General features: G+C 42.1%; 1 protein-coding gene across 2 annotated transcripts in view; it reads right to left on the reverse strand.

Annotated features, from left to right (window-relative positions):
* Nucleotides 1-17175, reverse strand: part of LOC120569053 (endonuclease V-like) — a 140198-nt gene that overhangs the window by 67968 nt on the left and 55055 nt on the right. For both annotated transcript variants that reach the window (XM_039816875.1, XM_039816883.1), the window contains 2 exons: nt 8022-8090; nt 7692-7820 (listed from right to left, as the gene is read on the reverse strand). In XM_039816875.1, the coding sequence (XP_039672809.1) occupies nt 7692-7820; nt 8022-8090 (198 nt within the window). The remainder of the gene's footprint in view (nt 1-7691; nt 7821-8021; nt 8091-17175) is intronic.

Below are 17175 nucleotides of genomic sequence, written 5' to 3' on the forward strand. Positions count from 1 at the left end.
TGTGCCTCCGCTTTCGTGAAACCGAATCAAGGCTTAATTCATCCAGGATAACTGGGAAATCCTGGCTTAATCCCTTATCTTGGTTTTGTGAAACAGGCCCCAGATTGTTGTATGTGTGGATGTGATGAGTCGAAGGCAACAGTACGAGGTTGTGTGGCTATGTCGTATGTGTTCTAGGGGCGTTACAGTGGCCCTTTTGTTTTCCAAGATGCTTTTAAGACATCATTAAGCGGCGCAAAGAGACCACCAACAGGAAAATGTCTCTTGGTGAGGTACACTGTGTTTACTTCTTGTTTGAGATAAACCACTGAAATAGTATTGTGTGACATGCTATAACATAGTCAAACAGTGGCACAAGTTAAAAGAAGTGTTGTAAAGCCAGCAAACCTATTAACAAGTGTATATACAGTATATTACTGTCAGTCACACAGCAAAATATATCTAAAGTTCTAGCTAACAATGACTACGTTTACATGCACAAAATATTCCCTTATTTATGTTAACAAACTGGGGTAAAAGCCCCAATTGAGACAAATACACTCTATACATGTCCAAAGAATGCTCTAAAACTGAATAATATCGCCATGCATGCGGCAAAATTTCCAGCGGCACCGGAGCAATCCTGGAAGTGGAACGTCGAGGATATAGACTGTTGGCTGCCATACGCTATTGTCACATCAGACCAAGTAAGGCCGTAGCAGCAAAACCTCTTGGTGTATTGAATTGAGCAAGTGTGCATGATAGTGCTTATAAATCCTTTTAATTTGCGAAAGAAAAATTGTGTTGTGTCTAGCTGATACTAGAGTAAAGGGACCAATCCAGTATATCTTACACAGCTGCTGGAAGCACTTTGGACAACAAAAACAACAACACATGAGTTCATCTTCTTTGAGCCTTTTGCAGGATACAAAAAAAGTGGCCGCTAATGCAATCCTTCCTCTCTCTCTGACCTTTGCCTGTCACTCTGTCGCTGTCACAGAGACCAGAGAGAGCAGATCAAGCAGCGGATGAATCCAGGCAGGTGTCGGCTCGCCTTCTACTTCCCATCACACGCAGGTGAAGCGTGGGACACAGAAGGAGTGTGAGAATTTAATAGTGTGAGGGAGCACGGCCGAGACGGGGCGCGAATTAGTCCGAGCTCGTGTGCGTTTGTCGTATGTGTATACAATACATGTGTGTGATTTAGCTTTTCCACTGTGGTTTGAGATTGTGCTGCAGTGCTTTCTGTCACACATAAGCCTTCACTGCAGAATCCAACCATGATGTCATCTTTCCCTTTCATCTTTCGCTCTCAGAATCTCTCAAGCTGTGGAAGGAGGGGTTTGTTTCAGTCAGGATGTAAACTGAGAGGATCTTATTAGATAGCGAAGGAGAGAAACAGAAGAGCGAAGGGTTAATTTGCACCTAGCGTTTCAGAAAAGGAACAGCCAGCTGCTGTGACACTGATGAAAAGCAGTAGATCAATTTACCTATGCAAGTCATGATTACTGAGCATTGAGCCTTTCAGTAATACCTGACTCGCGGTACTAATCTAAAACATACTTTGTACCTTCCACAGAATCTAATCCACAGAAAAGTAAGAAAAGTCCACCATGGTAGAGTATTGATTATATTGAGGGATGAAACATGGCCTTCTGTAGTATAAGGAGTGCTGAAATAATAAGTCAATTGATGAACAATGAAAACGTGTTAATAACAAATTAATGCATTTATCATTTGCCATTTTCCCATCCGTTTTCTTTAGTTTCTCAAATATATATTTCCTTCTATTTTATTGATAATTAAATATGGATAGAAGAAGAAATCCGGCACGCTTTCGATCACTTACTTTATTAAAGACGTTTTGTCGTCACACCTTCAGGTAAAACACTTCATAGGGACAAACAGCACAGGTACAACACATACAAACAATACACGAATGACCTTATGAAGGTCTGAGGACGAAACGTCATTGATAAAAGTCCATGACGATAATGACAAAAATCATAAAATTCAGTAAGTAAGCAAAGATACTGATTGGGATGAAAGTGGAAAAAGCATGCCAGTGTTCTGACAACAACTAAAAGTTAGTTATTGTAGTTTGGCTGCTGATTTGGCCTGCCTACCACCCAACAGCTTCAGCAGTGGCTGTGATACACAGCTCTTGGGGGTAGTTAAAATTCCTAAAGTTGCTAAATGAAGCGATTTTTGTTACCAAAAGGAAGGAAGGTGTTGTTTGGGTGGGAGCAGTGGTATAGGTTTTGTCTGAAAGGGAGCCCACAGTGTCAGATTTGGAAAACCCTGCAAAACCAATATACTGTAAAGTATATTTTCATTGGACTCTCGATGCTCATGTCTTTCAAACTCCATGCCCACAGTTTGCAGTGCAGGCCTTGTGTTTGACAGTTGACTCCATTCTGATGCCAACCCTGATGACAAAGCTGAGCAGTTCTCCACATGACTGACCGGACCTTCATCAGGGTTTCTGCAGGTTGACTAAGTCAAATTCAACGTCACAAAGTTCATGCAAAGTAAATAAATGTATTCAAATTGAATAAAAGCAATGGAGTAGGGCTGTCAAAATTAACGCATTCATTTTTGCGTTAATTTTTTAATATTTAAGTTGCTGAATCTGTCTTTATTTCAGCTCAACAAAGGTCAGTTTAGAAGATTTTCGTCAGATTTTGAGAGACTAGTCACCTCATTCCGCTCGCCATTTCCGGGTGAGTCCCGACTGCCCTGCCGCCGACTGAACATAGACTCGTTGGAGATGAACTGCGCCTCGCCTGTAAAGTAGACGAGAGCAGGCGACAGCAGCCGGGGGCGGTGACAAAAACCCCTCTACACCGTCGGACAGTTTCTAGCCGTTTCCAGCAGCCTTCAGCAGGACTAAGCCAAATTGTTGCTGTTGTTGTTCTGAAAGATATTAAACATTCTGAACTTAGCAGAACCTTTCCTTGTTTGTTTGTTTTCTTCATATTTGCAAAGTTAAGTGATTTAGCATTTAAATATCCATTATTACAAGCTTCAGTCCCAATTTAAAAAAGCGATTAATCGCGATTAATTACAGCAAATTGTGCAATTAATTAGTTAATTTATTTTAATCGATTGACAGCCCTACAATGGAGTAATAATAATCTGTACATATACAGCAAATTATATTTGCTCGAGCAAAAGAACTACAACACCGGAATAAAAAAATAAAAACATTTCAATGAGCCTTAAGGCCGTTTTATGCTTCTGCGTCGAATCGACAGCGTACCCCCGCAGACCCCTCTGAGTCTACGCCGGAGCCTGACTTCTCCTGCTCCAGATCTCCCACCGTGGTCAGAAAGAACAGGGGAGACGCTTTGGTTCTCTCACTAGGACTCTAGAGTCACTACTCGCACCAAAGCTAATCGCCGTCACTCTCTCACTTCTCCCTCGCTCTATCACCCACTACACACACACACACACACACACACACACACACACACACACACACACACACACACACACACACACACACACACACACACACACACACAAACATCAGGCCACTTACGCAGGCTACGGCGAAAGCTCTGCATGGAGCCTCCGCAGAACCAAACGGGCTTTAGACGTAGCGTTATATGGACATAGGAAAATTAAGACCTGTTTAAAATTATTTAAGACCTAGAACAAATTTAAGACGTTTTAAGCCCTAAAATTCAGATTTTTAAATTTTAGACTATTTTAGAATTTTTAAGACCCCACTGAAAACTTGTTTATGTGTAAAACCGGTGGGGATCGATTAAAGAAATAATAATAACTGTTAATGCAGCCCCAGGAACGAAGTACAGAATGTAAAATATAATATATAAGTCATGCATGTTTCTTGGCTTTGATTGAATACACACAATTACCTCTGTCTCTTTTAGAAACAGTTGGGTGACACATTAAAGAAACTTGAATAAATTTGTGATGAAACACAACCAATACCGATGCTTTCATACAGGGAATGATGGGGGTTATGGGGCAGCAGTCTCTCCCAGTTCCTAGGGTGTTTTCCCCTTTTCCTTGTGTGCCCGTCAGTCTTCTCCTGTCCGTGCATGTAGGTCGAGGGGCGTGGTCACTGAATCACCGGTGGCTCTGCCACTCATCAAGCGCAGCTGCTGCCAATCAACTACTCTCCTCACCAGTACAAAAGCCCAGGTCGAACCGAACTCACCATCTTCGCCAGATCGTTCGTCTACCTGTGTATCTAAGTTAAGAAAGCTGTCTTTTAAACATGAGGCCCCAGCTCTCTGGACTCATTACTTCCTGCCCGCTCCTTGGACCTCAGTATCAGCCTTGAAGCCATCCAGCTTCAGCCCAGTTACTCTCTTGCTGCAACCTAAACAACCTTTAGTATTGACTTTTCACATTAAAGGGTAATTTCGGGGTCTTTTTAAAACCTGTCTTTGCCCATATCTGGCTCAAATGAATACAGGTGGTCATCAAACTGCAACGACCTCATCCACTCTGTCAAAATCATTTAACTATTGAGCCATGGCACTGACAATCTTTTAGATAACAGGAGCCTACAATTTCTGTAGCCTACTCCGAAACAACAGAATCCCAGAATGCCTTTTTCTCAACTCGCGTTCTACTCTCCACACTGCTGTCTTCGGACAAAAAGTCACCTCATGATCGATAATGTTGTCACACACTTTTAATAACAATTTGAGCCTGTATGTAGCACAGAAAAAAAAGAAAATCAAGGTTGCACAATTGCCCCATTAATTACATGCCTACGTTTACATGCACATAACATTCCGTTTTTTGCCCTTATTCTGAAAAAGACGATATTCCGACTAAGCTGTTTACATGGCTAATGAAAGTTATTATCCCACTAATATTCCCGTTTACATGTAGCCGTGCAAAATACGATTTTTTCAGTTTACTTTGGACCGTGCGAACACAGCGTCCCTCTTTCATTCCTTCAACCAGCTTCTTGAAATGGTTGGCGTAGCGATGTGTGCGCACATCCAAAAACCTGTTGATATCCAAGTCTTTGATAATGTTTAAAAGTAGCTGTGTTTCTCCTTCTTATCAGGTCTGCAGCCTTGCAAACTATTAGCTGGTTGGTTTGTGTACAGCAACCATAGCAACGCACGGAGATGACAATAAACCTGCGGTAAAACCCCGATTGAGACGCATTTTCCGAATGCACTATATACATGTCCAAAGAATGCCTCTAAAACACAAATATTACCGGAATATCCCAAGTCTTAATCGGAAAATGCTATATTCGGAAAAAGGCCTTATTCCTAATATCCAACCGGAATATGCTGTTTACATGACCCGTATCAAATTCGGAATATTGTCATATTCGGAGTAGTGGAATATTGGTGTGCATGTAAACTTATTACTCATTGTAGCTCGGTTTGCGCCGGCCTGTCATTGCCTTTAAAGACACCTTTTTAGCTGCCTCTCTGAGTCTCGTGTTCAGTCTCTGTGTTTTGGGTCAAAAAACTGCAGCCTAACAGAGGGCTCACTGAATGGTGTGATGAATATGAAAATTATGTGAATCATATGCTGTGGCCTTCACAGTCACCAGTCAAGCCAACTGAACACCCATGGGAGATTTTGCAGCTCTCCACCACCGTCATCAAAACACCAAACGAGGGGAAATCTTTAGGAAGAATGCTGTTCATCCCTCCAGTAGAGTTTCAGAGACTTGTACAATCTATGACGAGGAGCATTTAAGCTGTTCTGGAGGCTTGTGGTGGGCATCACTAGGACACTTTATGTTGATTTTTCCTTTAATTTGTCATGCATTTGTATATCATACCGGTATCTGTATTTCTCCTTATTTAAATTTTATTTATTTAATTACTGTTATAGTTAGACTCTCCATAGATTTCTACCTCTGTTTGTCCAAATGAATGCTCCACATCCTGCTTCTCCAGTGCTCAGTCAATGCTGTGAAGCACTCAATGCGGTGAACTATGACTTGACACAAAACCAGAAAACACTGTCTGCCACAGAGACCAGATCCATATCATTTCATACATTTACATATCTATGTGTACTTGAGTGTTTGCATGTCCGTGCATGCTTTGGTGTGTGTGTGTGTGTTAATAATAATAATAATAATAATAATAATAAGTGTCTGGACCGAGGGGCAGACTACTGCAGCTCGTTTTCTATTATCTTCAAACTTCAAAAAGACACCTGTTATGTAATTCAGAGTCTTCCTGTCAGATTGACAGCTTTTTTTCTCCACAAGTTGTGACAGAGGTTTCTCAGGCATAAAGAGGCATGAATCTTGCTCTGCCCATGAAAGAGCGACGTAAGCTCAAGAGTTCAGAATCCGAACATGACACTCTGCAGAACTGGATCTGTGAGGATTGTTTTCTCTGATGTCAGCATTAAAAAGAATAAAAAAATATCTGTTGGAGAGAGAGAGAGAGACAGAGAGACACAGAGAGAGAGAGAGAGAGAGAGCGATAAAGAAGAGGGGAGAACACAGGGCAAAAGTGGGAGATGGAGAAAAAAAAAGGGTGTGGAAGTCAGGGAGAGAAAGGAAAACAGTTGAATAGAGAGAGAGAAATAGAGACAGAGGTTGCCAGTGATTAGACAGAGGAAGGTGAGAGTGTCCCTGGTAACACTGATGTCCACATTCGGTCCCAGCAGATGCCAGAGCAGCCGACTCCTCCCACCAGCTAAAGCCATCACACTTACGCTTTGATGAAAAATAAACACACATGCACACGGGGCTAAGTTAGCAGCTCCCCTGGCGAAAAAATTATTTAGGAGGTGTGTGTGCATGCAGTGGACATAAAAGCACACTGAACAGCAGAAGCACAGCACAGCCTAGTGGCAGAAAGACTAAGAGCCTGAGGCAGGACGAGGTATCAAGTCAAAACTCCCCCTAGACGACTTTAAATGAATTTTAAATGAGTATGTTTTTAGAGACCAAAAAAAGCAAAATGCTGTTAAAACTATTACCCATTTGACAGTTCTCAAACCCGTTAAACTGCCACTAGTTTTTTGTACCCACATATCCTATTGAGGGTCCCAGCATGCACTGGACAAGTGTACACTATAGACAGCAAATGTGTAAAGAGAAACTAAAACATTTATAGTGATCCTTAACTTCGTTCATTGTATTGTCTTAAAGTCTTGCAGCCACTGAGAAACAAACCAAAAGAAAAATCAACAAAATAATCAGAAGCACGTTGGGCCTGATGCAAGAACATTTTTGTATGCTTATCTTAAAACTCTCGTACTTTTTTTCTGCTCATACATGTGTTCAAAGTTGGATTCAGCAAACTCTCTTAAAAGGGGAACTTCACTGATTGTACATGTTTTAGGGAGCATACTGTAACAGTATGTGAAAACCATTGTACAAAGCCTTTGGTGTCTCCAGAAGGAGCTGCGCAAAGTCTAATAACTTGCCTCAAGTGACGTCACTTGAGGCAGTGTAAGTTGGGGCTGAAGACTAAAAGTAAAAAAAAATGAAAGAAATCTGGGTCTGATACACCAAGCAGGCGGGAAAGAACTAGTGGCAGACTCTGGCGTCGCCTCACATCTCCTGACGTGACTGTGTCTTGGCCAAAAAGACTCCCGTTACCCAAATGATGAGCTTTGCCTCACAGCTGAGGAGTTCAACTTTCGTCTGATCACTGAATCTTTTGCTGTGTGTGTTGTGTGTGTGTGTGTGTGTGTGTGTGTGTGTGTGTGTGTGTGTGTGTGTGTGTGTGTACCTGTCTAATGGGCTCTGGGACCCGGTAGCGGCAGCAGGAGTGTGTGAGGTGTACAGCTGTGTCCACACTGATCTTGTGGCCAACGGACACGTACACCGGCTTAGAGCTCTTGTCGGAGCTTCGCAATGCCTGGACACAAAAAAGAAAAATCTCTCCAGTAACCTGTTTCCACACGTCTCCCTCTCCCCTCTGATTGTGATCGTCAGACACATTTTGTTGAGTTTGACTTTCAGCAGGGTGGGTGTTCTTTGAAGTCAGCAGCAACAAACGCAACACCTCTGTTAAAAGTATTTGTTGCCGTTGTTCTTGTGTGTCTGTCCTTTGCCGCACCTTTCCAAGCACTTTGCCTGAGGCGGCTGCGAGCGGGAAGCTGTCTCCTCCTTTCTGCAGAGCAGCTATCTGCGGAGGTAAGGAAACAACAATCTAAGTCCAAAAAAAAAAAGATGTACAGCGTGCAAATACAAATAGCAGCCAACCGAACCAAGCTATTAACCTGCCGTGGAGGCCTCTCTTCTTCTTCTCTAACCTCTGTGTGACTCCACTTTCATGGCCACACATTTGGAGATGTGGGATGTTTTAAAACTCAAAACTGAGAAGAAACTATAGTATTGTTTTTAAGGATGGCAAACTGGAAAAAAAAAAATACATAGTGATTTACCAACTCCTTCATATTTAAAGTGCTCATATTATGCTCATTTTCAGGTTCATAATTGTATTTAGAGGTTGTACCAGAATAGGTTTATGTGGTTAATTTTCAGAAAACACCATATATTTGTTGTACTGCACATTGCTGCAGCTCCTCTTTTCTCCCTGTGTGTTGAGCTCTCTGTTTTAGCTACAGAGTGAGACATCTCACTTCTGTTCCATCTTTGTTGGGAGTCGCACATGCGCAGTAGCTAGGTAAGGACTACTAACCAGTCAGAAGCAGAGTATGAGGGCGTGCCCCGACATTACCTAGGTAAGGACTACTAGTCAGTCAGAAGCAGAGTATGAGGGCGTGCCCTGACAGTACCTAGGTAAGGACTACTAGCCAGTCAGAAGCAGAGTATGAGGGCGTGCCCTGACAGTACCTAGGTAAGGACTACTAGCCAGTCAGAAGCAGAGTACCGTATTTTCCGCACTATAAGGCGCACCGGATTATAAGACGCACCTTCAATGAATGGCCTATTTTAGAACTTTTTTCATATATAGGGCGCACCGGATTATAAGGCGCATAGAATAGAAGATACTGCAGTCAAACGTTTGACTGGGGTTGCGTTATGCATCCACTAGATGGAGCTGTGCTAAAGGGAATGTCAACAAAACCGTCAGCTAAATTAAACTTTATGAAGCGTTCTGACAACTCCGTTCACTCCCTCCTTATAGCATTTAAATCTAAGTGGTCCGAGAAATGGCGATCGTCTCAACGTGGTCCCTGACCTGTTGTCATCGGCTTGTCCGCTTCCATTGGCCATATCAGAGGCAAACCTGAACGGATTGGCTAATATAAGCTACCAATCGAACGCTTAGAAGCTAGGGAATACGATGACACCCACATCGATCATGTAGCAAGCTGGGCAGAGAAGCTAGCGACGATGACAAGTGCGGAAATGGAAAACGCGTTTTTCCGTTGTGATTCAGCCAGAAACTTCAACATTGTGAGGCGAACAGATCGTTTTGGAATATAAAGCTTGGATATTACATTTCCTTGGACTCTTGTGGATTTATGAAAATCAAGTTTTGGCCAAAATACCACTTTGTTGCTGAAAGGACAACGAAATCAGGTATGGATGCACTCTCGACAGCTGCGCAGATTATGGCTGAATTGTTTTATTGTAAATTGTTTACTTTGTAACAGTTGTGTAACTGCTATAAATCATTGTATGCTTTGTATGTGGGCTTAAATTAATCATTAGAGGCTAAGCTTTCAATTGGTGTGTCGCATGGCTGTATATTTTGAATATTTAATGCTTTAAAGTTATAAAAACGCGAATGAGTGGAAGTTTTATCGAGGTTACAGCGACGCAGTGTCCCGTCAACGGGGCAGTGATCCGAGAGGTTGATCCATATCTAAGGCGCTCCGGATTATAAGGCGCACTGTCGTTTTTTGAGAAAATTAAAGGCTTTTAAGTGCGCCTTATAGTGCGGAAAATACGGTATGAGGGCAGGCCCTGACAGTACCTAGGTAAGGACTACTAGCCAGTCAGAAGCAGAGTATGAGGGCGTGCCCTGACAGTACCTAGGTAAGGACTACTAGCCAGTCAGAAGCAGAGTATGAGGGCGTGCCCTGACAGTACCTAGGTAAGGACTACTAGCCAGTCAGAAGCAGAGTATGAGGGCAGGCCCTGACAGTACTTAGGTAAGGACTACTAGCCAGTCAGAAGCAGAGTATGAGGGTGTGCCACGCTAGCAGCTAGGCGAGCATTATAACATGTGTTACAAAGTGACCCACGTTTTCTGTTGGAGATGGTAAGTCCCTTTGGGGGGGGGGACTTTTTCACTTTGTAAACCTATAACATGCACAAAATAGATATATAACACAATAAAGGAAAGGGGAAAAGCCAAAAAGCATAATATGAGCACTTAAGCATAAATGTAAATTTCCTACTGAAACTGAAAGAAGTAAAAGTGTTGACAACCTGATGAATGAATTAATGAATGCTTTTGTTAATGCATGTTCACATACAATAAAATTTCCTGTCTCTCAAAAGAAAACTGTTCCCATTCACTCTGCACAAACACACACTCACACATTACGATTATTACAGTTACTATTTAAGATGGTGTATTGTCTGTACAGCCATATGTGTCCTTCTTTTATGTCCTAAGATGTTTCGTTGATCTTATGTTTATGTCTTTGTTGATTTTATTTTATGTGGATTTGAAATGGTTTTTTTTTTTCTGTTCCATGTTTGTGTTGTGAAGCAACAGATTGTAGCACTATACCCAAGACAAATGTCCCGTCAGGGACAATAAAGTGTATTCTATTCCAAAAAATAGCTGTTAAAAAAGGTAAAATATAAGATACAGTGCTATAAGATAAAGTGCTGTAAAAATGGATAAAGTGCATATGCAGTTGCTCACATACAGTGCCTTGCGAAAGTATTCGGCCCCCTTGAACTTTTCGACCTTTTGCCACATTTCAGGCCTCAAACATAAAGATATAAAACTGTAATTTTTTGTGAAGAATCAACAACAAGTGGGACACAATCATGAAGTGGAACGAAATTTATTGGATATTTCAAACCCTTTTAAACAAATAAAAACTGAAACATTGGGCGTGCAAAATTATTCAGCCCCCTTAAGTTAATACTTTGTAGCGCCACCTTTTGCGCGATTACTAGCTGTAAGTCGCTTGGGGTATGTCTCTATCAGTTTTGCACATCGAGACTGACATTTTTGCCCATTCCTCCTTGCAAAACAGCTCGAGCTCCGTGGAGGTTGGATGGAGAGCGTTTCGTTTGAACAGCAGTTTTCAGTTCTTTCCACAGATTCTCGATTGGATTCAGGTCTGGACTTTGACTTGGCCATTCTAACACCTGGATATGTTTATTTGTGAACCATTCCATTGTAGATTTTGCTTTATGTTTTGGATCATTGTCTTGTTGGAAGACAAATCTCCGTCCCAGTCTCAGGTCTTTTGCAGACTCCATCAGGTTTTCTTCCAGAATGGTCCTGTATTTGGCTCCATCCATCTTCCCATCAATTTTAACCATCTTCCCTGTCCCTGCTGAAGAAAAGCAGGCCCAAACCATGATGCTGCCACCACCATGTTTGACAGTGGGGATGGTGTGTTCAGGGTGATGAGCTGTGTTGCTTTTTACGCCAAACATAACGTTTTGCATTGTTGCCAAAAAGTTCGATTTTGGTTTCATCTGACCACAGCACCTTCTTCCACATGTTTGGTGTGTCTCCCAGGTGGCTTTTGGCAAACTTTAAACAACACTTTTTATGGATATCTTTAAGAAATGGCTTTCTTTTGCCACTCTTCCATAAAGGCCAGATTTGTGCAGTATACGACTGATTGTTGTCCTATGGACAGAGTCTCCCACCTCAGCTGTAGATCTCTGCAGTTCATCCAGAGTGATCATGGGCCTCTTGGCTGCATCTCTGATCAGTCTTCTCATTGTATGAGCTGAAAGTTTAGAGGGCGCGCCGGGCTTCTGTAGATTTGTAGTGGTCTGATACTCCTTCCATTTCAATATTATCGCTTGCACAGTGCTCCTTGGGATGTTTAAAGCTTGGGAAATCTTTTTATGTAACATGCGTTTAAACTTCTCCACAACAGTATCTCGGACCTGCCTGGTGTGTTCCTTGTTCTTCATGATGCTCTCTGCGCTTTTACACGGACCTCTGAGACTATCACAGAGCAGGTGCATTTATACGGAGACTTGATTACACACAGCTGGATTCTATTTATCATCATTAGTCATTTAGGTCAACATTGGATCATTCAGAGATCCTCACTGAACTTCTGGAGAGAGTTTGCTGCACTGAAAGTAAAAGGGGCTGAATAATTTTGCACGCCCACTTTTTCAGTTTTTTATTTGTTAAAAAAGTTTGAAATAGCCAATGAATTTCGTTCCACTTCATAATTGGGACCCACTTGTTGTTGATTCTTCACAAAAAATTACAGTTTTATATCTTTATGTTTGAGGCCTGAAATGTGGCAAAAGGTCGAAACGTTCAAGGGGGCCGAATACTTTCGCAAGGCACTGTATATAGTTAAAATGATTGTGGTGGTGGACGGGCGGGGGATTTGAGGGGTGAGAGTTCAGTTTGTGCGTGGCTGTGGGGTAAAAACTGCTCCTCAGTCGGGAGGTTATGAAAACCAGGCAACAAACAAAACATGCTGGCAACTTTAGTGACATCAGTATCATTACATTACCATGCAAAAACATTTGGCTCACGTAGCTGCTGAAAAATAAGGTGTGCCAAAGCGTACAGCTGTTATTTCAATGTGTCAGATCAAAAAAAACATGATCAGGACATCCCTAAAGGATTCTATCTAATTTTGTATTGTAAGGAAACATCTAATGTTTCCTGGGCTAAAGAAGATAGAAAAGATATCACTCTATGACCTCTTCTTAGCATTTAACCAGCTCTCTTTTCATAGCTGCCGCTGAGACACTATCGAGCCAATTTACTTATAAACAATAGAAAACAATAAAGCACAGACTTGATCCTCTCAGGGGATAGTATCACTACTTGAGCATGAGAATGAGAGGTCCTTAGAGTCCATAGTGGCTTCCTATTAGTCTAGTTTTAAATCATACAAAGAAAAAATAACCCATAACAGTAAATCGCTTAAATCAGAGTTGATGACACTGACTGGCTACCATTTGTTGTTTAATAAAAATCCTAATAAGACTAAACCTGGAAGATACTTCCTATTTCTGATTAGCGGATCATGAACTCAGGTTAATTGCATTGTTTTTCGTTTTCTAGAGGAACTAAAGTTTTGGTCTCGCTGTGGAAGAGATGGTGCAAAGTCAGATGTAGTGATGCGGGTTGCTGTTGACAGGTGTGCTGTGGGTTATGGGCCAGAGCGATGAAGGGAGCTTAGCCTCCATGATGGATGGGGTGTCTGCTCTACTATGACTGATTACAGCAAGCAGCCAGCGGGGAGACAGGAGGGGGCGCACAGGACCTCCGATCCCGACTGGGATGAGGCCAACAAAGAGTGTGTGTGTGTGTGTGTGTGTGTGTGTGTGTGTGTGTGTGTGTGTGTGTGTGTGTGTGTGTGTGTGTGTGTGTGTGTGTGAGTGAGTGAGTGAGTGAGTGAGTGAGTGAGTGAGTGAGTGAGTGAGTGAGTGAGGTTTGGCTCCTGTGCAGCAAGAGTAGGACTGAAGCCAGAATAGCAGAAGTCAGAAAGACAGAGCAAGTCATCAATAACACACTAGTTTGACTTACAGCCAGGCTATCAGTGAGAAAGAGAGAGAAACAAAGAGGGAAAAAAGAAAAAAGATGAGATGGGAGAAAAAGAAAGTGAGAGGGAGAAAGGGGATGGAGTGGGAGTGGAGGGGAGATACTCTGAAGGTGAAGATAGAGGGAGAAGGAGAGCAGGGAAAGACAAACACAGAGGACGGAGGATCTGAAGGACGCTGAGCAGCGAGGAACCGCAACAACAAGGATCTCATTTTCCCAAAGTGTATAGAGGACAAAAACAGTTTTTTTTCTCTCCTCTTTCATCCTTTTTGTTTTGTCTCTGGCTGTCTCAGATAAAAACACACTGCACTCCCCGGCTTCTATTCAAGCACAGACAAATTCCATTTACATCTGCTGGCCATTCAACCGCAAGAAACATGTACAGTTAGAGGGAGTGAGCAGGTAGAGGGGACTGTTTTGTTCAAGAACACTTCAAAAGGATGCATACAACATTTGATAGAGTGTGCATACTTCATCTCAAGTAATCTGGTCCACAATTCAGTGCAAAAGAAAAAAATATATATTTTCATTTCGCTTGTTTCAAGAGTCACGTCCCAATCTACAGCTTGACTCTATTAGTTGTAATTCTTCTGTATTTTGGGAAATACATGGCTGCCATTAATGCTGTATTTATGTCATAGTTTAGACCGTAATAAAAAGCAACCAAGTCAGAAAAACTGTTCATGTCAGTCTGCAAGTTGGTGAAAGGAACTACAAGTGGCAGCTACAGTATATCTGAATAGCATGTAATATTAACAGTAATACAATCAATTCAGCTCATTTAAAAGAAGCTATGCAACATTTATATGTATTTACTTAATGAACTGCTGAACATCGCAAAATCAGCTCATTTAGGCTATTTGAAATGTAAATGAGTATAGAGAATAGACTGTATTATGAAGATGGACACAAGAAGATGGATCCTGACACAGGCGCTGCCATCTTGAAATTTTGGAGCCAGAGTCTGTGGAGAAGGGATCGGGCGGTGGAGCCGCAGTATAGAAGTCCCACCCATACACCTACCTGGCCAATTGCAAGTCAATCACAGCTGTCAATCATGACGTTTCACCCCATTTTTATAGCGTCAAATAACTAATAAAAAACAAACTTATCAGAAAACTTAACACTTGAACTAACATCAGTGTGATAACAACTACCTATAATGACAGAAACCATCTTTATGAAAAAATTATTTGAGGTGTAGGCTACTTAGATTTTTCAGTTTGGTCCATGTCCAATCCGCTAAATGCAGATTTATGCTTCTGTACAGTAAGTGGCCTGAGGTTTATACGCCATAAGAGTTTATACTTGTGCGCTGGTGTCTGCGTCGTTCTAGCGTATCTCTGTAAGAGAATAGCAGGGCCGGGATGGAGTGGGAGTGGAAGGGAGATACACTGAATGTGTGCGTGTGTGTGTGTGTAGTGTGTGGTAGAGCGAATGAGAGAGTGACGTGATCAGCTACCGACTCTAGAGGCTCCACCAAGCCACGGCCAAGCGGACCAATCACAGTTGCTGTGGTCTGCGTCCCTGCGACGTGTAGTTACATTTTTCGAGAGGTGCACATCAGGCTACGGCGTGGGGTTTGTATCTATACGTACCTACGTATGCACCCCACGGCATGAAGGGGGGGGGGGGCGGAATTCAAGACCTTTACCACTGCCAGCCACCAGGGGGCAATCCAGATGATTTGGCTTAACTTATACAGTCTAGGCATCAACCCCTGGTATAGAGCTAGAATTAAGATTTGGTTAGCCTAGCTAAGCCTAGTCTGGTTCCATCTAACGCTCAAAAATACAACAACAACTCAGCAGCTCACAAATTAGCATGCTGAATTTCGTTTGTTTAATCTGTACACAAACAGAAAAGTAAAAACTAAAAAAAAAAGTACCGTATTTTCCGCACTATAAGGCACACCGGATTATAAGGCGCACCTTCAATGAATGGCCTATTTTAGAACTTTTTTCATATATAGGGCGCACCGGATTATAAGGCGCATAGAATAGAAGATACTGCAGTTAAACGTTTGACTGGGGTTGCGTTATGCATCCACTAGATGGAGCTGTGCTAAAGGGAACGTCAACAAAACCGTCAGATAAAGTCAAACTTTATGAAGCGTTCTGACAACTCCGATCACTCCCTCCTTATAGCATTTAAATCTAAGTGGTCCGGAAAATGGCGATCGTCTCAACGTGGTCCCTGACATGTTGTCATCGGCTTGTCCGCTTCCATTGGCCATATCAGAGGCAAACCTGAACGGATTGGCTAATATGAGCTACCAATCGAAAGCTTAGAAGCTAGGGAATACGATGACACCCACATCGATCATGTAGCAAGCTGGGCAGAGAAGCTAGCGACGATGACAAGTGCGGAAATGGAAAACGCGTTTTTCCGTTGTGATTCAGCCAGAAACTTCAACATTGTGAGGCGAACAGATCGTTTTGGAATATAAAGCTTGGATATTACATTTCCTTGGACTTTTGTGGATTTATGAAAATCAAGTTTTGGCCAAAATACCACTTTGTTGCTGAAAGGACAACGAAATCAGGTATGGCTGCACTCTCGACAGCTGCGCAGATTATGGCTAAATTGTTTTATTGTAAATTGTTTACTTTGTAACAGTTGTGTAACTGCTATAAATCATCGTATGCTTTTTATGTGGGCTTAAATTAATCATTAGAGGCTAAGCTTTCAATTGGTGTGTCGCATGGCTGTATATTTTGAATATTTAATGCTTTAAAGTTATAAAAACGCGAATGAGTGGAAGTTTTATCGAGGTTACAGCGACACAGTGTCCCGTCAACGGGGCAGTGATACGAGAGGTTGATCCATATATAAGGCGCTCCGGATTATAAGGCGCACTGTCGTTTTTTGAGAAAATTAAAGGCTTTTAAGTGCGCCTTATAGTGCGGAAAAAATACGGTAAAAGTAAAAAAATTAGCAGGAGGAGTTATGTGTTGTCTTTCCTTAGTCGTTATGCTAAAGCTAGGCTAACCACATTCTGACTCCAGCTAAGTACTTAACACAGAAATTAAAACAAGATAGACTTTCTCATTTCACTCTTGGAAAGAAAGCAAATAAGCATTAGCACAAAAGTGTATAGGCACAAATGTACCACACATGGCTACCTCACTGTGATGACAAGACTCGAGTCCCCTCGCCCGGCTATTGTTCGCTAAACGCTAAGCGGCTCCAGCCAAGTACTTAGCACATGAGAGGGATTTACAGCTTGTCATCTCACTCTCAGAAAGAAACCATGTAAGCATATTTCACAAAGTGCTGAACTGCTGCTTCTTAAGAAGAGACAAGGATAGGAGGACAATCTCTGAAACCGCAATGTGTATTTGCACATGCACACACTACTTTTGCGTAAATGGGACTTGGCTTGGGAACCGGATTGTTGTCGGTATATGTCCCAATATGGAAAAAGTATGGAGAGTGGACCGACAGCTGGAGAGGTGCCAGTTCCCCTCCCAGGCACTGCCGAGGTGCTCTTGAGCAAGGCACCAAACCCCCAAACTGCTCCAAGATTGCTTGTGTGTTCAATTCAATTCAATTTTATTTATAGTATCAAATCATA

Source organism: Perca fluviatilis, chromosome 1, assembly GCF_010015445.1.
Source record: "Perca fluviatilis chromosome 1, GENO_Pfluv_1.0, whole genome shotgun sequence".
Lineage (NCBI taxonomy): Eukaryota > Metazoa > Chordata > Actinopteri > Perciformes > Percidae > Perca > Perca fluviatilis.